General features: G+C 35.9%; 1 protein-coding gene across 4 annotated transcripts; it reads right to left on the reverse strand.

Annotated features, from left to right (window-relative positions):
* Positions 1-14,315: 14,315 nt before the first annotated feature.
* LOC120085379 (4-hydroxy-tetrahydrodipicolinate reductase 2, chloroplastic) lies at positions 14,316-25,733 on the reverse strand. Of its 4 annotated transcripts, none has more exons than XR_005483910.1 (9): positions 25,445-25,733; positions 24,376-24,613; positions 21,671-21,804; positions 21,502-21,576; positions 18,314-18,415; positions 18,027-18,136; positions 17,829-17,916; positions 16,888-17,157; positions 14,316-14,973 (listed from the first exon to the last, which is right to left on the reverse strand). XR_005483910.1 is itself a non-coding variant. In XM_039041332.1 (8 exons), exons 1-8 carry the CDS (start codon positions 25,356-25,358, stop codon positions 14,905-14,907), a joined length of 819 nt encoding a protein of 272 aa, XP_038897260.1. In that variant the 5' UTR covers positions 25,359-25,490; the 3' UTR covers positions 14,316-14,904. The 4 variants fall into 4 exon arrangements, 2 of the variants coding, with proteins under 2 accessions (XP_038897260.1, XP_038897258.1); XR_005483911.1 differs by lacking the exon at positions 14,316-14,973 and adding an exon at positions 15,997-16,592; XM_039041332.1 differs by lacking the exon at positions 16,888-17,157 and having other exon boundaries at positions 25,356-25,490.
* Between the last annotated feature and the right edge of the window lie 261 nt (positions 25,734-25,994).

Here is a 25,994-nt window from a genome sequence, read left to right on the forward strand (position 1 = left end):
AAGAGACTTTCCTCAAATTTTCATGCATGTAACAAATCTATCTAATTCACCTTTCCAGGTAGGTTCCCAGGTAGGGATGCAACATTTCCATCGACTTAAGTACCCCTATCACACCCCAGCCCGCACTTCTGAGTCCAAGGAGAGGCATGAGGGACCGCAGATACCACCCTTTTGCGATACCTACTGTCCAACTCTAAACCTCTTTACTACACTCAATAGACGTTACGTCAAGGAGATAACAACAACTGATTAAGTAGGCCCTCATTATTACAACAATGTAAAGTTCATACAACTCCAAGACTTAGCTACAAAGTTTACAACAACCATTCTAAAAACCCTCTAAAAGTGCGACGGTGGCTTGTGGCAGACCTTGACCTTAGCAACACCCTAGAACTCCTCACCTTTCGCTACCTGGGAAGAGAAACATGAAATAACAAAATGAGCTTCACAAAGATTAGTAAGTGGTAAACAACTTCTAGAGTCTATTTCAACTCATAAATAACAAGCAATCATAAATATACAAGGTTACATTCAAACCTCAGCTTCGAATGGGTCTGTTCTCAACTTTATCTACACGTACGGTAGATAGCTAAACTGATAACTACTTAGAATGAGTCTATTCTCTACCTACACACACGGTAGATAGTTAACTAAAACTAATCATGAACGCTTACTCTGTCGCGCTCCCTTTTGTTCCCAATGTCTCTTATGTGCACATAGCTCCTCACTCATGGGCTCAAAAGCTAGGCCCGTCGACCCTCTAACCATCCCATATGCTCCCACAAGCTCAGAAACTAGACCTCTCGGTCCACTGACTATCCCGTGAGTTTTTGCTTTCGGGCTCAGGAACTAGGTTTATTGACCCCCTGACCATCCCGATCACATAATCTCAATCTCATGTTAGATACTCATTCATAACATAAGTATATACAATTTACTCTAAAATATATGCTTAAAACTTAAAGGAAAGTACCACTCACCTTGGTAAGGTAGGAATCTTCCTTCCTAGAAGTTCCTTGATCTTCCCGGGCTCCTCTTTTGAACCCTAAGATCAAGGTTCAAAACTTCAAGCTCAGATTATTCATAGTTCTAGGTTTTATCTCGAGTTACTTTCTTCTACAAATATGCTCTAAAATGTCTCCGAAAGCTTACCTCAATATCTTAGCTCAGAAATCCTCGTGGTTTGGCCGGAATCTTCAAAATATCAAGGCTGGCTCAAGCTTACCCGACAGTTCGACCCTTCTGTTGTTTCCTCATTCTCCAGCCCGATTCCTTGAAGCTTCTTCTCTAGAAGCCCTACCCTAAAAACTAGACTCTCAGAGCTTTCAAGTGGCTTTGGAAGCACTCCAAACGCACGAGTATTCTGGGAGAACTCTTCCTCATCCCAAGTTGATGCTTCTTCCAGACCTTCCTGTCCGACAGCATCTTCCCCTCTTGGAACCTCTTGACCAACGCATGGTCTTACTACCAATGCATGCATTCTTTCATCAATGCATAGTCTTCTCCTAATTAGTCCCCATATACTCTTCCTAATGTTCTTTTGAAGAGAACTCAAGTTATAATCTGAAGAGAAGTCCTCGGCCCTATTTATAGGCATCCACAATCTCTCCAAGGCCGACACCTCCTACTTGGCTGCATGTCCAAGTGCCCTTTCCTTATACTATTAACGCAATCTTACGTCATCGCAACCCAACGTGTCTTCTTCCCCTTTTACCAATGCATAGCTCTCACATTTGCATGTCTCCTTGTGCGTCCACCTCATTTGCTTAAGGTCTAAGATTTCATCCCAACAAGCCACATGTCCGGATAACGACCTTGAATGCGTCCATCCAACTTCATATACATTCATCCCTCTTATGCGTCCTTCTAACTTCATATGCATTCATCCAACCTTACATTGTGCATCCCATTGACGCAACTTGTTCGCATATGCTAGATGCTCGCAAGGCTCATCCTTGGTTGCATGCCTTCTACCGCATGGCTTACCTTTGCCCTATACGCTCAACTTGGATTATGACCAACCCTCTTCCACCGCATACTATTTGCTTAAGCCTTGTCCTATACGTCCACATGCCTCGGATGTCCTCAGCACATAGCATATCACCAACGTATAACAACCTTTGGGTCGACTTGGTTCTCAACTCAACACCTCATAGTATAGCTCACCATCGCCTAGGCTCTTGCTAACGCATCCCTTATGACCAACGCATGTATGTCCTTGTTGCTTGTCAATATCCTTAGTTTCTTGTTCAAGAACAACGCAACCAACCTCATAAACCTTATTACCGCAAGCCTTAGCAACGCAAGGACAATTCACCATGCGTCCACCATAGCTTGTTTCATCACCTAGCTCTTCCTTTAGCAAGGCCGTCGTATAGCACAATCGCATAGTGTTGTCGTATACCATCATGTAGCATCGCCGCATACCATCATTTAGCATCGCCGCATACACGATCAATGTGTGCGCATACCATTGCGTAGCATCACCGCATCCATCACGTAGCATCGTCGCATCTATCGTGTAGCATCGTCGCATACCCTCGCGTAGCATCGCCGCATACACGATCAACCCGCACACGCATCTCCAGCGCCTTGCGCCTATGTCTGCACAACGCGAGGCTACCGCATGCTCTACTAACCTCTCAAACATAGCTGCCGCATGCTTGTCCCCGCATAGCCTTTCCTCTCGGCCATACTTCAACCTCTTTCAAATAACCTCTCAAATTCTAATGGCCGACGCATGGCACCACACCAATGCTTAGCACAAGGCCAACGCATTGTCTAATACTCATCTATTTTTCCTAGCCTCCAACGCATAGTTCTTTTTGGATTCATACTTAACCAAATTTTTACTAGTTAAGGCTTATCTCAAAGCTACTAAAAAATCTTTATTTAAACATTTAGAATTTTCCTACTCTTTAACATAGGATTTAACTTATGCTTAGTTAATCCCTTTTATTTCCTGCTTAAGTAGGGAAAATAGAAATCTGGGTTTCACAACCCCAGCTTAGTCAGAACCAGCCTTAGCCAAAAGGTCCCTTATAGATACATTTGGTACACTGTTTAATCTTTTATTAGTCAATTTAATCCTATTAAACCGAATTAAAAGATTAAACTTAGGTATCTAATCTCATTATAACCGTGATCTTAAGTCTATCTCAATCAAATTTTAAAACACTTTTAAAACATGATTAAAGCCTAAGGTTTGCATGAAACTCTTTCTTATTGATTTTAATTCTAATATCATTAATTATAACTCTCATAGAAAAATGAAACAATTAAAATCAACCACATTGCTAAGCTAGACATTCACAAGGTATTTATAACTTTTATAAATAAACTTATGTGTCATGCTTCATGCAATGTTCATTCATTACTAATATATAACTATATAACAAGAAATGAACTAAGCATACATGCTAACATACATCCTTATATTATAACATTTATAATAAAGATGATGCATGGATATGCTTTAATGCATGCATATATTATAACTCATATATTATATGATGCATGAGCATGCTTTAATATAATTTCATCATGCAAACTACTATATTATAACATGATATAAAGATGATGCATGAATAAAATGCATAACCTATGGTGGGTTTTAAAACTATATGACATACATTATGTCATATAAACTAAACATACATCACATGTACTTAAATAAAAAAAAAATGATGGACCGGGATAATATGTCTTCAAACCGAAAATAAAAGATAAATATTACAAAAGAATTCGAGTCAACCAGTTTGAACAGGTGAACCGGGTCTTGAACCGTCCACTCGAAGCCTCGTCACTTGATCGTGCAATAAATCCTTTTGATCGTCAAGTAACACACATCAAGTATAAACAATCTGTCGAGGTTGATGCCCTAAATCTCATAGGGTTCTGTAGTTTGTAAACACTTGTATGAACAAACTCTTTGTGATGTAATAATATGAGATATTTTATTCACTACGGTCTATGAAATATGAGATATTTTAGTTGCATTAACCACAAACCAATAAACTAAGATCCCTAGTTATCGTTGTAACTTAAGCATGTATATGGAGACATGCAAATGGATCGTGCTTTAAGTGATAACCTAAATGGTCTGTAGTATATGGATAAAGGAGGGAAACCTTATCCTGGTGACACTACTAGTGTGACCCACTTTGTAGGTATTACAAGTGTTGTAAAGTGCTACAAATGGTCTGATCCAAATCATTCGTGTATTAGACATGCAAACGGGGATGCTCTATATAAAGGAGTTTGTATAAGACTGGACCACGAAATGTTTAGTCTCGTTATATAACGTCGTTCATGACAGAGACTTTCATTCCACTAGGATGACCATAGGTAACATGACCTTAATCCTGAGTGAGTTATGAACTCGCTGCCTTTTGAGGGTGGTCTTTGATTTTCATGGGATGCAGTGGCCAGATCGCCTACTCAAACCTACCACTTTGGGGATTCATCTGATTGGGGAGCTGAGAACTCAGCTACACAAGACAAAGTTCACTCCTTCCTCGAAGCAAGGGTAAGTAGATAAATTGCTCCCGTAAAGGCTGATTCCGGGGCTTGAACAATCTGAGGCCACACCTTCTCTTGACCCAATAAGGGTTTACTCTATGACGTATTGTTCATTAGAGGAATCAGTGGTACTTAAGAAGTTAGATGTAACTACATGAGCAAAATGGTAAATTGGCCCAACTATACTTACAAGCGATTTGTGAAGGGTCATCATACTATTGATTATTTATATCTGATGGACACAGAAATATATCTGTAATGCGAAGAGTGCAATTGTAGGTCTTTAGTGAAATGCCCGACAATTAACAGATGGTGGATGTCGTGATTAAAGAGTTTAGTCAGTTATTCACAAACCTTTAGAGCTTCAAGCTACAGGTCCATAAGGTCCCCTTGGTAGCTCAATGAATTCATGTTGAGAATCAATTTTTTGGGTTAGTTTGAAGTGTTCAAATTAACAAGAGGGAATTTGATTATATATGATGTAATTAAATTGATTCAATTATATATGATATAATTGATTTGATGTATTAGATACATTAATTGGAGGAATTAAAATAAATATGATTTAAATTAAATGCCAAAAAGGAGAAAAAGAACTATGATTTATATATTACATATGATGTGACAATAAAACTATAGGTTATAAATATAATATGATAAATTAGTTATTATATTTATTTATAATTAAATAAATTATAAGATAATTGATTTTCGATTCTTTCTCCAAATAATCAAATTAGTGGGAAGTTATAATCAGTTTTTTATGACTGATGGATAAAATGAGAATCGTTTTCATTTTTTTTATAATCGAATGCACAGAAAGAAAAAGCTACACGATAGTGTTGAGAGCTACTCATTGTTAAACGATCGCGTACCCAATTCTAAATGATAGATTTCTATTTTCTCCCTCTTACTCGATCGTCCATTTTCTCTTTCCCTCTACCAAATCCATACAGAGCCCACACCTCCTGGATTCTCATACCAAGGTAGCCTCTTGGTAGTGTCGAGTTTGCATTTGAGGGTCGAGTATCGAGTTTAACTCGATTGTGATCGAGGATTTTCTAAAGGTGTGCTGCATTCGTGTTGTTGGGTGCCTTGCTGGTGTTAATCAAGGGAATACTAGAAGAATAGTTCTTAAAAGGTATGTTTACTTGATACTTTGTATTTTATTCTTGAAGCATGTTGTGATTTAGACTTGATGCATAATTGTTCTGTGTTAGATTGTAAATATTGATGTTCTTTCACAATGGGATTTGGAACGATATGCTTTCGCTCATTGGTTCTCTTTGTTAAGAGTTTAATCACGATCGTATAGCAATGATCGCGTGGCTAAGGACTATGTGATGAACATGAAAGTCCACGCGATCGTGCAATGCACATCGAGTAACACATGCCATGCGATCGTGTAGTTAACGACTATACGATGAGCATGATAGTCTACACGATCGAGAAGCAGAGGTCGATATCATATACCAAGTGATCGCGTAGCTAGGTGAAAATGCGATGAGCATGATAGCCTACACGATCGTTTAGCGCGCATGCCATACAATGAGATTAAAATACTCTAGGATCATGTACCTCGAGCATCTACACGATCATGTAGCCAACGCAACCACGACGAGCTTAAACTCTTTACCCGATTGCGTAGCATTAGCTATGCAATTGTTTAGCAAATACTACACGATCGCATAGCCAAATCTAAACGACCATCTAGCTTGAGCTACACGATGTGACCATCGGTTCGCCTTCTCCCTTGAAGCGAACAGCAACTCCTTGCTTCTGAAGCTTCTTCACGAACGACTCAAAAAACATAAAAACGAATACAGACTCGGTTGCAAGTTAATTATGCCCAAAAACGCATGGGCCCTTACAAATTAACTTTTGTAAAAGTAAATGAAAGCTTGAAATAGAGACAATTATCCCAAAAACATCCATCAACAACATCCACAAACACACTTAACACTTAAACACATTGCAGAATACTTAAAACCCACCAAGACTGTAAATGACATTCAATACAGCAATGGAATTTTGAAATCAGAACAACCTGGCACTGATACCAATTGAAGGAACTCTAATTAAAGAGGACCTATGAGCGGAAGCGGTTCATCCAAACTCTATTGTGAAAGAACACATACATTCACAGTCATACTAAACAGATTATGCATTAAATCATAAATTATAACATGCTTCTTGAAATAAATACAAAGGTTAGAAAGACAATACCTTTGAAGAACACTTCTTCAAGAATATCCCTCGACCAAGCATGAACGCAACGAGCAAGAATTCGAACTCGATCTCCCTCGAACACCAACAAGTGGAAACTCGATCCTCGAAAAGTACCACTAGATTACCTTGGTATTCTCGGTGTAAGAATCCAAGAATGGTGGGCTCTGGCTTATTTTGGTTAGAGGGAAGGAGGAAGACGATCGAGTAAAGGGCAGTACAATCATGTAGAAGATGAAGTCTATCACATAGACTGGATCCTCGATCATTTAAATGAGAGCACTATCTATAGTAAGCTTGATGTTATCGTGTAGACACTCGATAGTGAATTTAATAACTCATTTTTCGTAGAATAAGTAGAAAACCACTTTTTCATCTTTATTCCACTTTACCATAAAAATTGTATAACCACCCACTAAGGTTAGTTATTGAGAAAAAGAAATTTAATTATCAAATAATTAATAAATTATAAATAAATACAATAACTAACTTATCATATAATATTTATAACCTATAGTTTTAATATTGCATCATATACAATATATAATTCATAGTTCTTTTTCTATTTATGGAATTTAATATAAATCATATTTATATTAAATTTAATAACTATGAATCTCATTCATAGAAATCATATTTGAAGCATATTCAAATACTAGTTCCTTCAATCAAACAATAATGTATCAAATACATTATATTAATTATATCATATATAATTTAATTAATTTAATTATATCATATATAATCAAATTCCCTCTTGTTAATTTGAACATTTCAAACTAACCCAAAAACTGATTCTCAACTTGAATCCATTGAGCTACCAAGGGGACCTTACAGACCGTTTAGGTTATCACTTAAAACACGATCCACTTGTATGTCTCCACATACATATTTATGTTACAACAATAACCATAGATCTTAGTTTATTGGTTTGTGGTTAATGCAACTAAAATATAAAATATTTCATGGACTTAAGTAAATAAAATATTATATATTATAAATCACAAAATGTTTGTTCATACAAGTGTTTACAAACTACAAGACCCTACGAGATTCAGGGCAACAACCCCAATAGTGGGCTGGTCACCCGGGTTGACAGAGAACTTATATTTTTTAAGAAAGGTTATTTTTGGCTCAATATGAGAGACGATGTCATGCAGTATACCAAGACTTGTCTTATTTGTAAGCAAGACAAGATCCAGAAAACGAAAATTTCTAAGCTCCTGGAGCCCCTACCTGTACCAACCAGACCGTGGGAAAGTGTATCTATGGATTTTATTACCCATCTCCCAAAGGTGGGTGATCATGAGGCGATCTTGGTTATCATTAACCGGTTCTCGAAATATGCCACCTTCTTACCTACTCTGAAGCAATGTTCGGCTGAGTTGATAGCCCAACTGTTCTTCAGACATATAGTGAAGTTGTGGGGAGTTCTAACGAGTATTGTTAGCAACGGAGATGGAAAATTCATTAGTACATTTTGGACCAAGTTGTTTGCGCTCATGAGGACAAGTCTAAACATATCCTCAAGTTACCATCCACAAACTAACAACCAAACAGAGATATTAAATTGCTTGCTGGAGGAATATTTATGCCACTTTGTCGATGCCCGCCAGAAGAATTGGGTTCAGTTACTTGACGTAGCCCAGATTTGTTTTAATTGTCAAACAAGCTCGTCAACAGGAAAGAGTCCCTTTGAAGTTGTAAGTGGGAGGCAACCTTTGCTGCCTCATATTGTTGATCATCCTTATGCAGAGAAAATCCTCAAGCCCACAACTTTACCAAAGAGTGGAAGCAGACTACCGACATCACTCGGGCATACTTGGAGAAAGCCTCCAAACATATGAAGAAGTGGGCTGATAAGAAGTGTCGCCCTCTCGAATTTCAAGTAGGAGACCAGGTCCTCGTAAAGTTGAACCAAAGCAGATCTAATATTTTAGCGACAAGGACTAGTGTCTCGTCAAAACGTACGAAGGTCCAGTGGAAATTCTTAAGAAGATTGGGAATACCTCATATAGGGTGGTGTTTCCTGCATGGATGAAAATTCACCCAGTACTTCATGTAAGCAACTTAAAGCCATATCATCCTGATCCTAACAATGATCGTCACAATGTGACTGTCCGATTAAGCATTGACCTGAAGCTGAAGGAAGCTAAAAAAGTAGAAGAGATCCTTGCCGATAGAGTAGAAAGGCCAGAAGACCCATTCCAAGAGTCCAGAAATATCTAATTAAGTGGAAGTACCTCCCCGTGGAAGAAACAAGTTGGGAACGTGTCAAATATTTAGAAGCTTGGAAGTAGAATATCGTCGAGTTCAAGCTGCCAATCAACAAGGACGTCAACTGTCTAAGTGGGGGAGAATGTCTTGGGCATGCATGTTCAAACCATGGCCGCATGTTCAAACCATCCTCAACCATCCTATCTTTGAGTCCTGTAATTAGCTTAGCAAGTTGTTTTTTATTTCATATTGTTTAGCATGCGAATGACCGCTTGCCACTTTTAATATGCAAGCTAGGAATATTAGAAATTGTTTAGAATGCACTATAGGGAAAACCCATTAGTCAACTCCCTGACCAATGTATTGATGTACTCTTTGCAATCAAAATTTTCTTGCAACTGTCAATCTTCAATGCATTCTTTAATGATGTTTTCAATGCTTTTTCTCTCTCACATTTTATAAAACCATTTTCTCTCAAAACGTGAACAAAGGCTACATCATATATCGACATTGTCCGCGACTTTCGGTTTTTACACGGCTAACTTGCTCACTGGCTTAGAGCAAGTGTCGCACAATTGCCTGTCCCATATTCGAAAGTTTACGATTGTGACACCATGCGTGAGCATGTGCCCTGTCGATGGGCCTTGCACGCACGTCCGTTGGAGCCCTCATGTGCGCACGCATCTGAGTGTCGCGCGCTTATATCGAATATCTTGTTATGTCCAAGCACGGGACATGGGCCACCTACCCACGCCATGCACCGTCCTTGTCTAACCTCCCGCTAGCCTGCCGTGCAATCAGCCTTGAGTCTTCACTAGTGCGCTGCCTATGCGCATGTCTTGGCGTCAGTCAACCCATGGCCTTGGTTGACCGTGTCGATGCTCAAGAGGTACACGGGGCCTCAAAGACCCATTTCTCAAGCTTAAAATGATTCTTGCTACATTTTTCTACATTTTCAAGTTTTTTTAGCTCTTGTTTACATCATGCTCAAGCAATTTTACAAATTACCCTCATTTTCTTTTTCTCTCTTCCTTCATCTTCAACGTTTTTTTTTCCTTTTCTTATGTTCCTTATTCTTTTTCTTCTTCTACTTCCTCTTTGGACTTTTGTTTTTCTTCTCTGACAAGAGACCAAATTTCGCATACTCGTCCAACTTCCTCCACTAGACTCATGTAAGTCTTCTTCTTCTCTCCATCGTCAGTTTATATTGCAAAACAAGACTAAGAACCGGAGAGCGAGACCAAAAGGCGAAATCAACGAGAAATGAGAGAGGAAAGCCAGGTCAAAAAAATTAGCAAGAAATGAGAGACGAGAGGGATATATGAGAGAGGATAGGGAGTGAAAGGATGAGAGAGGAGAGTGATAGAGTCAATCTGCGTGCGCGAAGGTTTCGTTTTGGTAATTCCACTCGAGTTTGACATCAACAAATGATCAAAAAACCTCTTTTCTAAAAAGCGAGGTAAATCTCATTTTTCCCCTCCCTTAATTTGGGTCATCCATACAAAAACCTCAACTTCGTCTTTCTTCTTTATTTATTTATTTTTACAAGTTCATGTTGATCCATCTTCTCTACATTTTTCCCCCTTGAAAGGTAGGAATTCAAATAATTAACTTCCACTAAAGATATTGATCAAATTCCAACCGACTTTCATATGTTGGACAAAGCTTTATATGGGGAAGACCGCGACTCCAGAAAAGATTTCACTAGAGGATTGGTGATAGTATGATGATTCAAATCTCTGGTGATCCATGATTTATCAAAGAAGTTCTGCAAAAGCCTTTTCTTCTGCCTCATTCGATGCAGAGTTACAATGTGGAATTTAATTAATAATACAGTATTAGAATAATGATCATATGCCAACTCCACTATGTATAAAATGGGCAAACTGGGAATAATGTTTACAATCTCACTTTACCCCTCATTTTCAACATATGCCTTTTTTTCAAAAAAAATTTAGGCTACATTTATTCATCTCTAATGAAAAGTGTGCAATCGAAATAAGATTTTATTGATGGATGAGTCGTAATATGCCTGAATCGCAAATATAATTGGATTACTTTTAATCATATTTACCTAGAATTATGAATATATCACATTTTACTATTACAGTTATCAATACCATTACTACTTGACCCTAATAGTAACAGTAACAGTAATGGTAACCATAAAGATAAAGATAATAACAAATGTGCGATTTATTATTTTCATACAGTTACAGTAACAAAATCTATAACGATAACCGTAATGATAAAGGTAGTGGATCTTAGGTAATTTTTAATTACAATCAGATTGAACACTCTTCCTTCCTCAATTTGATTGCACAATTTGTATTTGATTACAAATTTTGAGGTGGGTCCCGTAACTCACCTAATTTTTAGTTACTATTGATAGATTACCTTTCACCGAATGTAAACGCGATCTTAGTGATTAGTTATTAATAAATCTATCTAAACTTACGAATCAAAACCTTTCGATAAAACACAACTTTCCACCAAAACACCTCTTCTTTAACATATTTAGTTAATGTGATGGGGAAATAAAGAGTTTTTTAGGGCAATCCATTTCATTCTCCAAAACAAAAGTTACCACCATTCATGTGTATGTGTCGTTTGTTTTTTTTTTTTTTTTCCAATCTTCTAGATAAAATATGTATTGTGATCATTATATTTAAGGGTAGAAACGGTTCGGTTTCAAATTCAGTTTTGACATTTTTAAAAAATCTATTATATTTTTTTTAATTAAAAAACGGTTCGGTTCGGTTCGGTTTTAAATTCGGTTTTGTTCTTTAAATTAAAATAGTTCGGTTTTAAATTCGGTTTTACTATTTTTTTAAATAAATAAATATATATATTAGTTAAAAATGATTCGGTTCGGTTTCAAATTCAGTTTTCGAAATTGAAACCGAACCGAACCGAATTAATTCGGTTTCAAAATTTCTTCAAATCGGATTGAACTACATTTTTTGGTTTCACTGAGTTTTCGATTCGGTTTTTAGAAACGGCTCGGTTTTTGCGGTTTGAATGACCACCCCTAATTATATTAATTCTCCTCCCATTTTTCAATGTCCAACGACCTATAGTCAGTCACCCCTCCTTGAATTATTCGTTCATACAATACTTCATGAATACACAGTCATTTTGGAACGATCCCAGCCTTCCTCTATTCACTTTCATCAGGTTTAGTTAGGGTTTTTTTTTAGATGTAGAGATATAGATTAAAGATTTGAGAAAACTATGGAAAAAATACATATGAAGAAAGAAGTTGAAACTATAATCTTCCTAAATTGAGATTCTATTATATTCATTGTCCTTTATTTTTAAAGGAAATTTGTTTGAAAAGTTTTAAAATATAATTAAAGACGGTTTTATGAAAATAAAATGGTATTCACTAAAGGGCTATTTTTAATTATAGAAAAATTAATCAAATTCTTTACAAATAATAGTAAAATATCACAGTCTATACGTGATAGACACAAATAGTAGTATTGTTGGATAAATTGTGATATTTTACTATTAGTTATAAATATTTTTAGCATTTTTGTCATTTAAAATAATTTTCTTTCACTAAAAACATAATAATAAGGATAAGGATAATGTTTTTATTTCAAACAAAAGATACAATACAAATTATAAAAATAGGAATTCATGTAATATGTGAAGCAAAAAAAATTACTGTATTTTTTGTTAAATAACTTATACATGAAAATTATATTTCATAATTTTAAATATAAGACATAATATCCTTTTATGGAAACAAGGAATAATATTTATTTATAACATAAATAAACTTTAAACAATAACTAAACACTTCTTAGTTACTTGAATCAAAATCACAAGATTTCATGTATTTTTTTAAAAAACATAACTTTCAAACACTGTAACGGGGCCATTGGAGAAAAATAGTTATTTTTCTATTTTTTTTTTTTCTTAACCTCCTTATAAAATCCTATTGTTTTCTTTCTCTTCGAGCAATTGCAATAGTTCTTTTAGAGATGTCCGTTGAAAGAATTTAAAAATTCATTCATTTATATGTGAGAATGATTTTGATGATATACACGAGAAAACATTAAAATAAAAATGGTTGCATTATCTATATTTAATTACTAACACAATTTTCATTTACTTTGTACGGCATAGATTCTGTTTTTATGAAAAGACGATAATATAAAAACACTAAAAAAAAAAGTTATTATAGTTTGAAGAGAAACTATATAATATTTATTACATGCTAAAAATTCTATATATCTTAAAATTTTTAATTGAAACTACAAGATTTCATGTACCATTCAAATATAAATATTCTAGTCTACCCTGATTGTTAGATTTAAATTGAAGACAACTTTGTTGCATCATCGAAAATTAAACTGTCAGAGAGTATGGTTTACTTTACTTATACTTTGTTGAGATTTAAAAAATAAATAAATAAATAATTTTTTTAAAAAATAATTTTTTAATAATTAAATTATTAAAGTTTTAAAATGCACCTTTTGTTCCCCAAATGTTAAAGAATTGGTTCAAAAGGTTCCCAAGTACTTCTGTTATTATTTGAAAAAAACTTGGATACTTTTATCTTGGTACATCCCAAGTATTGTCCAATAAAATTTTACCATGTATAATTTTTTTTTTAAAGATATATTTTTTTCTAATTCTACTTTTATGTTTCTAACAAGTGGAGAGTATAAAGATTAAGTTGCACGTAATCATTGCTCTTATTATTTTATATTGACCTAACATTTTAAATTAAAAATAGTAATTAAAGAAGAGGGAACAAGAGGATGAAGGGTGAAAAGAAAGACCGAGAAAATATCATTTTTAAGAATATTATTTTTAATTTAAAATATATCGTTAAGATTCAAAATAAAACTAAGACCTTTTTGACCCATTCTTAAAAGAGAAATTTTTACCGATCGAAAAAAAAATATCAAACTATTTAAGAAATAACAAAAAAATACTGATAGACTTCTATCAATTTTCAATCACCGATAAGACACTGACAGACTTCTATCAATCTCTATTAAAGAAGATTAAAATTTTACTATTTTGTGTAAGTAATTTTCATTGTTTTTTTATTTTTAAAGAACCCTCTTCTTAAAAATTAGGGCAGTAAAATGGTACATTTTAAAACTTTAGGAACAGTCGCACCAATTCTCGAGTGAAAACTCAAATAAGAAAACAAAATGAATGAATAATTTCCCACACCCAAATTCCAATCTCCACAAAATTCCCTGTAGAAAAATCTCATTCCGAATATGTTCAGGATCAACAGAAAAAAGCAGATGCAATTTTAAATCAGCAATCATTTAAATTTAAAAATAAAAAAATAAAAAAATAAAAATAAAAAAAGAGAAAGGTAAATAAGCTAAAAGGATTCCAAATACTTCATTACAGCTGAAACAACCTGCAGAGGTTTCTCTTGAAAACAATTTTTGGGAACAAAATTTTTCGAAAATAAAAACAGAGACCAAGTCCTATCTTATACATGGACAGGACTACAACCAAATAACCTTTCCTGCTTAGCTCAAAGTGGTAAGAAACAAACAGTATCTGCATAGACCTAGGAGAGCTCAAACTCCTCGAAGATTTCAATTCTCAATTCAACAAACAGCATTGAGATCAAACTATGAACCACCACGAGTTTCTCCATATACTCCATGAAGTCGAGCTCGGATTCATTATGATGATTGCTTCAACAATATGAAAAGATTCAATGGCTGGAATTCCCAGAGTAAGCTCCCGCATGAGATGATGGTAGAAGCATAAGATAGATACAAGGTTAACAAGATTTTTTTTTTATGACCAACAAGGTTAACAAGTTTAAGTTATTGCCCTAATAATTGGTTGAATTCTAAAATCCTTTTCCCCGTTAACAAAAATTCCATATATCCCCAACCTGAGATATTATTTATTGTAAATGGCACCGTAGGAGGTCCACTTCTTGTCTCATCTCATGTTACCCTCCCGCAATACATCGATCATATTGTATATCCGTTTGTCTGCCTTCGACTGAATCTGCAATAAACAATATTCAATTGTTCATGCAACCATTACAAAACTTGACACTAGCACTATGATAAGATCCTGGCCTTGAAAATGTGCAAATCAACACTAAATTTTTATTGTAAAGAGAAAAGAAATACACTAGTAACTGGTATCCACCACTCCCTAACTATTTATAACTTTCAACACAAACCAACTTCTCAGTAATTCTTAATATTCCAAACAGTAAGATTTTCTTTATTTTATCCGACTAATACTCTAACTCTCAACTAGTCTTTGCTTAAGAGATCTTAAACAATATATTCTTCAAGGGAGAAGGGTTCACCAAACAAAGGAAGAAGAAATGACGGGAAAAGCCCCCCCAAAGGATTAGGGCTCCGAAAGCAAATGTCTCTTCTCCCTACAGAGCACTAAAACTCCCCTAACAATGATAGAACTACAATATCGCTTGTTTCACTATCATACAGTGAACAACGAAACCCCAAAGTGGGGCTGATTGAGCCATAATATTAGCCCCAAACATTCTTCAAAGGAGAAAAATGGTATAAACTAGGAAAAGTAAAGCATAGAGGACAATTTTCCAACCACCAATCTTCCCAAAACCGTATCCGTACCCTCCCCACCTAATAACAACGAACGAATTGAGACATGAAACAGAACTCTCCGGCAATCCCTCTTCCACGGAGACCTAGTAGTGTCACCAACCTCATTCAGAGTCCATTCAAAAGGCTTACGCCAAAGAGCTTCAGGTCCATGATAAAACTGTCGCAACCATTTAGCCAAAGGGACCCGATCATGTGTCTCAAATTTCCTATATCTATGCCCCAAAAATCCACAAGTTTCGAAAGCTCTACCCAACAAGATAAAGTTTTAAACATACTTTTTTCTTTCAAGTTTTCAAAACTTGGTTTGGGTTTTGAAAACACGTCCAAAAAGTAGATAACAAAAAAGAAACTAATAGGTAGAAATAGTGTTAGACTTGATTTTAAAAAACGAAATGGTTATCAAGCGAAGTCTATGATTGCATTTCAGACCTTTTTTTCTTATAAGAAACAATTTCATTGATGTATGAAATTACAAAATGAAAGAGAGAGAAGCCTCGGACCAAAGGAGTGACAAAGGACATCTCTAATTGGTCAAAAGTGAATCAAAACTATATGAATGGAATAATTTAGACAATTTACACCAAAAGATAGCAATGAAGATAACATGCTCTAAAAAAAGGTCGAAGTGTTGAGCCTTGTCATTGAAGAGATACAGCTATTTCGTTCAATCCAAAACGACCACAAAAAGGCTCTGTTGAGCTGCATCCAAAGGAGGCTCTTTCTTTTCTACCTTTGAATGGATGACCTCGACCATAAGAGATAGGAAGCTAGTGATATCCAATTCCCAGACCAATTGAATGCATACAGAATGTGGTTCCAAAATCTGTTAGAGAATGGGCAAGAGATGAATAGGGGGTTTTGAGTCCCATTGTCCTTACAAAGTGTGCACCCAACTGGGGGAGATAGCCAAAGAAGGTAATCGACGTTGTAGCTTGTCGTGTGGAAGAACGGCCTTGTGTGATAGCTCCCACAAAAAGAACTTAATCTTTTTTGGGTATTGGTCAGACTAAATGGCTTTGGAGCAACCTGCAAAAACATTGGTAATGTTGTTGTGCTTAAGAGCAATCAAAGATTTTGTGGAGAAGATCCCGAATGGTTCATGTGTCCAAAACCATTTGTCATCGGTTTGTTGAGGTTGGTAATTTGCGAGTATAAGAGAAAGAACAGCCACCTCACAAATTTTCGATTCACTGAGATTCCTGCAACGTTTGAGGTCCCAACACCCCTCGTCGCCTTCGAAAGATAAAAAAACCGATGCCTCCTTGGCAAGGGGGAGAGCAAATAAATTGAGGAATGTCGTGTGTAAAGGATGGAAGCTCACCTAGGAGTCGAACCAAAAAGAGACCGAACGACCGAGAGTCACCACCACATGTTGGTCCACCAGGGGTTGGAGGATAGAAATGGCCTTCCATGGGCCTTTAGCAGTGACAGGGAGCGGGAGCCAGCTTTGTTATCACAATTGGAGGAGCCGAATTTGGCAGCAACGACCCTTCTCCACAAAGCATGTTTTCCCACCCTATATCTTCAAATCCATTTGGCGAGGAGACCCTCGTTCCTCAGCTTTGGATTAGTAATCCCCAACCTGCTAAAACTAAGAGGAGAGGTAATTTTATCCCAACTGACAAGGTGCATATTGGAGCCATCCTCTTTCCAAAATGGTGGACACTCTTGCAATAAAAGCAAGTAACAAAAGGCAAAAATCCCTAAAAGTTAAAATCCAATATCGATCTGTGTCAATTCAGGGTAACTACGCCATACTCTATTGTCATATGCTATTGCAGATATGATTCATGAACTAAGTTATGAAAGTAGAAGAAGAAAACCAAATGTTACCAATTCCTTGGAGTAGAGAAATATCACCCCCGACATTTTGTTGGGAAACTAATAAAAGATCGAAAAAGATACCAAAAATTACTAAATCCTAAAAGTAGATAAAATTTCTCAAACCAACATTTTGTCAGGAAACCAATAGATGAGCAACTCATTAAATAACAAAATGCAAGGAGTATAAAATTCCACATCTCTCGCAAACCTGGACACATCCCCTTTGTGTCAAACTCCATATAGATTCCCACGCATAACCGGGCTCAATGCACACCTTCTACCTCATTTTTAACTACCCAACCCAAAAGTATTTATTTTAATACATTCCTTCCTACATGCATTATGACACTACTTTAGCATCTAACCATCGCCAAACATCAGGCAAAACTGGAATAATAAAATAAAATAAGCAAGAAAGGGATGGGACGGTAGTGTTACTTTTTTTGCGAGGAAAAGAACAGCATCTACTGTGCCCTCAGCATAAATTGACCTACCACAAACATTATGCTGAAACTCAAAAGAAACTCTGCAAGGAAAACAAGTCAAACTTCATTAACCTGCTAAATACATGGCAAAGTAATTAAGAAAATACATACAGTTCCCTTGTTCATGAGGGAAGGAGGGAGATGATATTACGTCTTGTCTGGTGATGTCAAATGATACATATGGAATGCGTGACCAGATAAATGCTCCTCTGGAACTCCCACCATTTCAATCTGTTGCTTGGGATCCCGGATCAATTTTATCTGAAAAAAAAAAAAAGAAAGAAAAAAGAAAGAAAGAAAAAGAAAAAGGATTGTTAGGAACTCCTATAGAAGAGCCAGTCAGCAGTGAGCAAATTAATCCAAATTATAACTTACATCTATCATCTGCGCTATAATTACATATTTAAAGTTGCGAAGAGTAAGAAATGTTCCTCACACCTGATCCATATCAAAAGAGACACCTAATTTCTGGAAGCAAGAAATGACTGCCTTGGCAGTCCCAGATGCATCCACCTTGCTTGTTTGATGCGACTCCATCACCTAAAATTTTCATCCACCAGGAGAACATTTATGGGACTTAGTGAATCATTCAGTGCTGAGTTCTTGGAATAAAGGCTTAAGAAAATAATGTAGAATATCAAAGCAATGACTCCGATAAAAAAATAATATAGAAAAAGAAAAGAAAAATTAAGGTCGTTGAAAGAATTCACTTGTTAAAACATCTCAATAACAGAAGTTGGTGCTATCTCAGTTTTAACACACGTGCAGAAGGTATATATGCATATTTTGGCAACAAAACCCCATTGACTATTATTATTAATTCATTATTATTATCATCATCATCATGTCTCTCTTAAGAGCTCTTTGGGACGCTGAGTTGTGAAATTCATGTCTATGGAATTCATATATCTGTGGAGTTCATATGTCTGTGTTTGGGATGCAGAGTTATTTGATCTGAGTTTATATGTTTGTGTCTTTTATGATTACTATTTCTGTTTTGAAACATTTTTATTCAACAATTCTACCCATCTTTGTTTGAATAAAATATGGATTGCAATTTTTTCCTTTTAATTTTTAAAACTTTTCTTTCTTTTTCTTTCTTTTTTTTTGGGGGTAACAAACAACAATTAACCCACTACATTTCTTGCAGAAATATGGTTAAATAGAATGAGAAATCAAAATATTTTATTCCTAATTTTTCTCCAAGAATTTCATCTTCTTCTTTTTCTTATTCTTCTTGTTGCTACTTTGTATTTTTACTCTATCATGATTTTTTTAATTGAATCTCCTCCATCATCATTGCAGCCAATGGAGTGTCACCACATTTCTTTAACAATTTCACCTTCAATTCCTCCAAATTTAGAGGATCGTCAGAGAACAAATCTTCATTTTTCACTAATACTTGCTAGATAATGTTCTAGGGGAAAAATATCTCCAATTTATGGTTTTTTTTTGTTATATGTTACATAATTTTCCAAATATTTTTAACAATCATTTGATATGTGAATTTGATTAAATAAAAATATATTTAACAAATTTTTATGTAAAAGTATTACACTTAATGTAGACAAAATACTATTATTTATATAATCAACAACCCTACAACATACTTTAATAGTCATCAGTCTTATAATAATCAAAAGTGATTGTCGACATTGATTATCGAAGATGATTTTTCCTGCAGTTTGTAGTCGGGGGTGGCTGTCGGATCGGAGCCTGAAGTTGGTCGCATGAAGGCGGTATTAGAGTTAGTCATCGGAGTTTGTTGTCGGAGGTAGTCATTGAAGATGATTTTTGTCGGAGTTTATAGTCGGAGGTGGTTGTCGAAGTCTGGAGGTGGTTGCATGAAAGTGGTATTGAAGTTGGTTGTCGAAGTTTTTCGTTGGAGGTGGTTGTCAAAGCTCAAAGTTGGCCGTCGAAGTTGCTCGCTCGAAGGTAGTCATCGAAGTTGATCATCGACGGTGATTTTTGTGAGAGATTGTAATTGGAGGTGGTTTTCGGAGTTGGTTATCGAAGTTTGTTGTCGGAGGTGGTTTTCGGAGTTGGTTATCGAAGTTTGTTGTCGGAGGTGGTGGGCAGAGCCTATAATTGATCGTCGGAGTTGGTCGCGCAAAGGTGGTCATCAGAGTTGGGTCATTAGAGTTGTCAATGGAGGTGGTTGCCGGAGCCCAAAATTGGTCATCGAAGTTGGTCACACAAAGGTGTTCGTTGGTGTTGGTTGCCAAAGTTGAAACCTAATAAGAGCGCAAAAAAAAAAAAAAAAAAAACCCTTCTAATTCAAAGTCCAAGGAGAAACATGAAACCTAATAAGAGCACAAACATCACCAAGTTCCCTAACAACTCTTTAAACACTCTTTTGTTCCTGGAATTGACCCTTCTCATGAAAGGAAGGATGGAGGAGGAACTCCCTGATCATATCTCTAATAACCCAACAATGGGCAATAGTCACGCCAAACGTCTGGAAGAAAATATTCCAAATAGAATACGCAAAATCACATCTCCAAAGAAAGTGATCAAGGTCTTCCTCCGCCTTCCAACAGAGTATGCAACAACACGGCCCACTAACAAGACATCCTTCTCGAGAGTCAATCCAAGGTGCTCACACGATCGTGTAAAACTTATCAAATAAAGAATCAAACTTTCTTAGAAATTTCAATCCTCCAAAGGGCTGAAAAAATACTCGCTAGAGAGAGGGGATTCAACAAACAGCAAAAATAAGACGTAAAAGAAAAACCTTCCAAAATGGTCCAAATCCCAGACTCGCAAATCTCTTCTCCCAAATCTAAAATTAACCTCCCCTCTATAAAGACAATAGAGAAACAACATCGACCAGCTCCCTATTTGTATAAAAGCGACTAAACCAAAACGAAACGGAAAATGAGCTTTCCGACCAAATCAAAAGATCAGACACAATGATTTTTAAAGGAGGATAAATGAAACATGCGGGGAAACAAGGAGCAAAAAGGACCATCCCCCACCCATTTATCTTCCCAAAAATATGTATCCTTACCCTCTCCAACCACACAATGAACAAAAGGAAAAAAACGGGGAAGCTCATTTGAAATATCATTCCACAGACTCCAGTAAGTGCCTTTACTCTCATCAAACAACCACTCGAAAGGGCGAGGTCCATACTTGCTAGCTATAACCTCATGCCAAAGAGTATCAAGCTCAAGAGGAAATCGTGAACGCCATTTGGCTAACAGAGTTTGGTTACGAGTCCTCAAATTACCAATGTCTGCCCCCCCCGGTTCACTATCCTCCCAACAACATCCCATCTAATCAAGTGCGACCGCTCTCCTTCGTCCACCTCTTCCCAAAGAAAGTTACACATAAGCTTTTCGATGTCCTTGCAAACCTTACTAGGGAATCTAAATAAAGAGAGGTAGGTGGGGTAAGTGAAAGCAACGCAAGTAATCACCACACACTATTCTAGTCACTTCTAAATACTAACGAAAGGTAAAAGCATAAAATAAATGCAAAATCATGGTTTCTCATAGTTGACTATATTAAATATCTATTTGTAGCAAATAAAATAAAAATGGAATAGATAAATATGAAAGCCTCCAGATTCCCACTGCTGCCCTGCTAAAGTGTGAGTAAGAGATACTACAAGTGACAGTAACCTCTAGAGAGTAACCAGAGAAGGCCCCAGGAAACTGCTCAGCCATTATTTCCATAGCTGCAAGGAAGGCAACGACCTATCAAGACCAAAGCACAATCAGAAAATGAAAGAGGAGATCCCATACTCTAGAATTAACAAGGATCTATTAGAACATAATAGTATTGAACTACCTGCTTGCCCATTTGCGGGGAGATTACAGCATAAACCTTTGAGTCATCAACGGTTTTATACAACCGATCTCTATCTCCACCTGTTGTACCCATCACAAAGGGAATTCCAACTTTGCAGTAAAGCTCTGCATTATCTACAAAATAAATATAGAAATACATTATAAAACGAAGTTCACATTTGCCGGACAAGGTAATCTAAGCTTGTTTGGACAAAGCAATGTGTTATCCTTTTTTTCCATTTAGCTACTACAGTTCCAAAGTCTACAAAACTAGCTTGAGGTGTTTCCTCGTACTACTATAAGCTTTGAGAACTTCAATCACCAAGAACTAAAACATGGAAAGGGCATTTACGAGGCTGAAATGCATCAATAAAACTTCAACATCTGTTGTGAATACACAATACTGTTTTGGGAATGTCCTCCCGTTCAACTTGAATATGGTGGTACCCCACTTGACATAAATTTATCTTGTTGGACTTCCAAGTACCTTTAAGGTCACAAATAGGCTAAGCGTCATTTTTTAACATAGTTGAATAATAACAGTTTCACAATGAGGGTAGTCGAACTGACATGGAAAACAAAACATACAACTCTAATAGAGTAAGTATTTCCCCAGTTTCCTTTTGTTCTCCAGACCATTCACATTCTAAGTCCTTAACTACGAAAAATACTCCTAGGGCATCCTTGCAAATGGCCTTTAAATTCCTTCTCTCCTATCTGTGTTGCCCAATCATATACTCTCTCTCAGTTCTTTTATCTACATTTCCCACTCACGCGTACTTATTATATCTCTTACTCCTTTGCTCTTCGTACCTCTCTAGTTCTCAATCTTCCTTTCTTGCTCCCTCCATCATTCTTTCTCCTATTCTCAATCTCTCTTCCCTCCCTCCCTAGTTTATAAAAACATGAATCAAGCACTAAGAAGCACAGATACATACAACCGACACAAATACAATACAACAATTTACAAAAAAAAAAGGCCAAGATATGGAATGGAAAAAAAACACAAACATAAAAAAGAAATCCAACATATATTTATCATTTATATATAATGCTGCTGGCAGCAGTGTTGCTTCAATCTCAACAAAAAAAACCTTTTGTACGTGTAGTGGGGTAATATTTAACAGCTCAAAATAAAACCAATCTTTTCTATCTCACACACAGATAAAATAGTTCTTCAAGGGTGGGGACAATCTTGCTCTCACTCTCATTCTCACATAAGGTTGCGGCCAATCTCTCTCTCAACGATAACTAAAACAACAAGATAAGAGATGCCACCAAATGGGTTCCATGGTTTATGTCACAAATAGATTTTGGTGTGATGGAAAAGGACCTTCAACCTTTATGGACAAGTTCTTCATCTCATTCTTATTCAATCAATTTAGGGTTACGCGTCTGACACATACACTTACCTGAAATTTTAGGTGTTATGCTTCCTAGATCAAGCAATAAACACTAAATCATCATTTCTTTAAATTTATCTAAAATAATGTAGTGCAAATCAGCTCACTAAGGCTCGTATGTGTAAAGGGCTATTGTGATTAATTCAACTCACAATTCAAACCCCCCAAAACCCAAGGTAATCAATCCCAAAATGTTTCCTAGAAGTTCTAAGTCAAGGGTCATTATAAAAAAAAAGTAGTCAAAAGAAATTAATCCTTTTTTGGAAAATAACATACAACGAGTCAAAAATGGTGTACAAGCTCAATAAATTTTCAACTTGTATTGGGATTGAATAATTTGTATGCTAGAGTAACACCCTCCCACAAATTCAAGTTTGTTGGTACTCTACCACCTCGAGTTTGCGGGAGGGAGTTAAAGGAAATTAGATTCCTAATTATTATTTTTCTTTATAGTATTTTCCTTTCATGTACTTTCTTTTGTTGGATATGTTGGTGTCTATTTATTCACCTTTATAATGTTACTCTAATATATAGATTATTCAATAATATATAAAATTAACACGATATCATAGCCCTAAATCCTAGGGTTCATATTTTTCAGCCGTTGCTTCTATCCGATTTCTGCCTCCATCGACAGAGGCAAATCAAGATTTGGTTTACTTGCTCAGTTGATTCTGCGTTTTTATTTTTCAATGTCAACCTTTGTTATGTTTTCTGATCTTCTAAGGTCTCTGTTCCATTTTCATATCAACAGTTCATGGGTTCTATTTTGGGTCTCTCTATGAGGATCTCTGTTTTCAGCCCAGAAGTTCTCTGTGTTTTGATTCTTTGTGGGTTCTATTTTCAGCCCAAAAGTTCTCTATGTTTTAGTTCTTCGCAAGTTCTATCTCCAGCCTAGGGAATATTCTCTGTGTTTTAGTTTTTTTGTGGGTCTCTGTTTCAATCCAGATCTACTGTGATTTGATTGGGGAGTTTTCTTTAGTTTTCGTCATTTGCTTCAATCAGTTGCTTCACAAACTCAAGTTTGTTGTTACTCTACCACCTTAAGTTTGAGGGAGAGTGTTAAAGAAATTATGGCTTATGATTTTTTTCCTAATTAATATTTGCCTTTTTCTATTATTTTTCTTTCATGTAGTTTCCTTTATTGTATTCTTTGAGTCTATTTATTTGTAATTCAATAGAATCTGATCAAGCTAATTATCGAATATAATATACAAAATTAACATGTAGTATCTTAAAAGACTGCCAACCGTTCACTGTTGAAATTGTAAACAGATTATTGCATATCAAGCATTGTCATTACCATTCACAGCAGAAGGCACGGTGTAGTCCACCACGATCAAATTTGGATATTCATCAAAAACTGATGCAAGTACATTTTCCCTATCTGAAGGGCCATGAACCAAAATATCCTTTCCAGATGCTTGTATAGTTAGTCCAGATTCCTCCAAGGAGCCAAATGATACTGGTACAACATTGAGGCCGGCAGAGTCAGCAGCTTTGATAACAGCCTTTCCCATCTTTCCCGAGCATCCATTTACCTAAGTACCAGGAAAGAAATGAAACACATGATCAAAGCACATACTCGGTTCCAATAACTTCTAGAACGCAACGACTAAGATAATGAAAGAAGTAAGTACAAATAATGAAAACTTGATTAAAATATCATATTTTTCATTTCATTCCATTTGAGTCACTGTACTTTCAAATGTCCAAATTTAGTCTTCATACTTTCTATCTTAAAATATCCTATTGTTTGTTTGAAGTTAATTTTTTTTTTTTTATCAAAATTGATAAAGTAATAATAATATTCATTCAAGAAAAACCACAATGCACCCAACATGAGTAGTTCAACTGACATGAACTAGTACTATCAACCTCTCGATATATGAGGCTCGTTCCCCCACCCCACATTTGTTGAAAGAAAAAAACTGCGATGAGAATATCTTTTGCAATTTACATGGGGAAGGCTAAAAGAAACTAATTGTTTTTAAAAAGTTAACCATAAACCATTGGTAGGACTAATTTTAAGATTAATACGATAACTAAATTTGGAATTTTGAAGTAACTAAGCTAAAACTAGTCCCAAACCACGGGACGAAACGGTACTTTAACCTAAGAGCTTTACAACAAATAACACCTGAAAATGCACCATAAAAATGAAGCAGCATGCCCCCTATGGTACTTAGGAAAGCTAGTTTTAGCACTACGAAGGTAAGAGGTCTCATGAAAGTAAGTAGAGTTAATGTTAGAGAATCATTGTCAGGTATTTAGAAAAATCACCATTCAAAATCCATAGGGGAACATATTTAAATCCATAATCCTGAAGGGTATTCACAAAAACCTAGGACGGATGGTGAAACGCCGAATACCATAATGGAGAGGTCCAAATTCTGAGAGGAAGAAGCAGATGTTTGACGTTGTTGAAGTGGCGATGCTGCTGACATTGACGACATCGATCTCACACGGAAAAACCTGAGCGTCGGAGAACCCACGCCTGCAAGGGAGAACGCCGGCCGGAATGAATTTGGAGATACACTGAGAGAAGGGACCATCGTCGACGGCGAGAGACTGAACTGACTAAGGGAGAAACTGAGAAAGGACTTGGCCAGGCGGCTGGGGAATTTGACAAAATGGCATCCAATTTTTTTATTAGGGTAAAATGGGTTTTTAGGCTGATTCTCTTTTATATTTACCGATTTACGGAATTTAATAAATATATATTTAGCAGAGAACTAAATTCTTTTTTTTTTTTTTTTTAAAATATATAATGTATAATGTATTATAAATTAAGTTAGATTAAATTATAAGTTTGGTCATTATGATTTGGATAAAGTTAGTCCATATAATTTTAAATTTTAAAATTTAGTTCATATTGTTTGATATAAATCGCATATAGTCCCTACGGTTTGTTAAATTTTT

This window comes from Benincasa hispida, chromosome 9, assembly GCF_009727055.1.
Source record: "Benincasa hispida cultivar B227 chromosome 9, ASM972705v1, whole genome shotgun sequence".
NCBI classification, from domain to species: Eukaryota; Viridiplantae; Streptophyta; class Magnoliopsida; order Cucurbitales; family Cucurbitaceae; genus Benincasa; species Benincasa hispida.

Excerpts from the sequence above, each read along its gene's own strand:
- LOC120085379 (XM_039041330.1), bottom strand. The coding sequence starts at position 25,627 with ATGGTCCCTTCTCTCAGTGTATCTCCAAATTCATTCCGGCCGGCGTTC. Across the intron at positions 24,614-25,444 it reads ATTTGGACCTCTCCATTATG|GTAAATGGATGCTCGGGAAA; the intron begins GTATTCGGCGTT and ends CCTGGTACTTAG. Across the intron at positions 18,137-18,313 it reads TCTCTTTTGATATGGATCAG|ATAAAATTGATCCGGGATCC; the intron begins GTGTGAGGAACA and ends TTTTTTTTTCAG.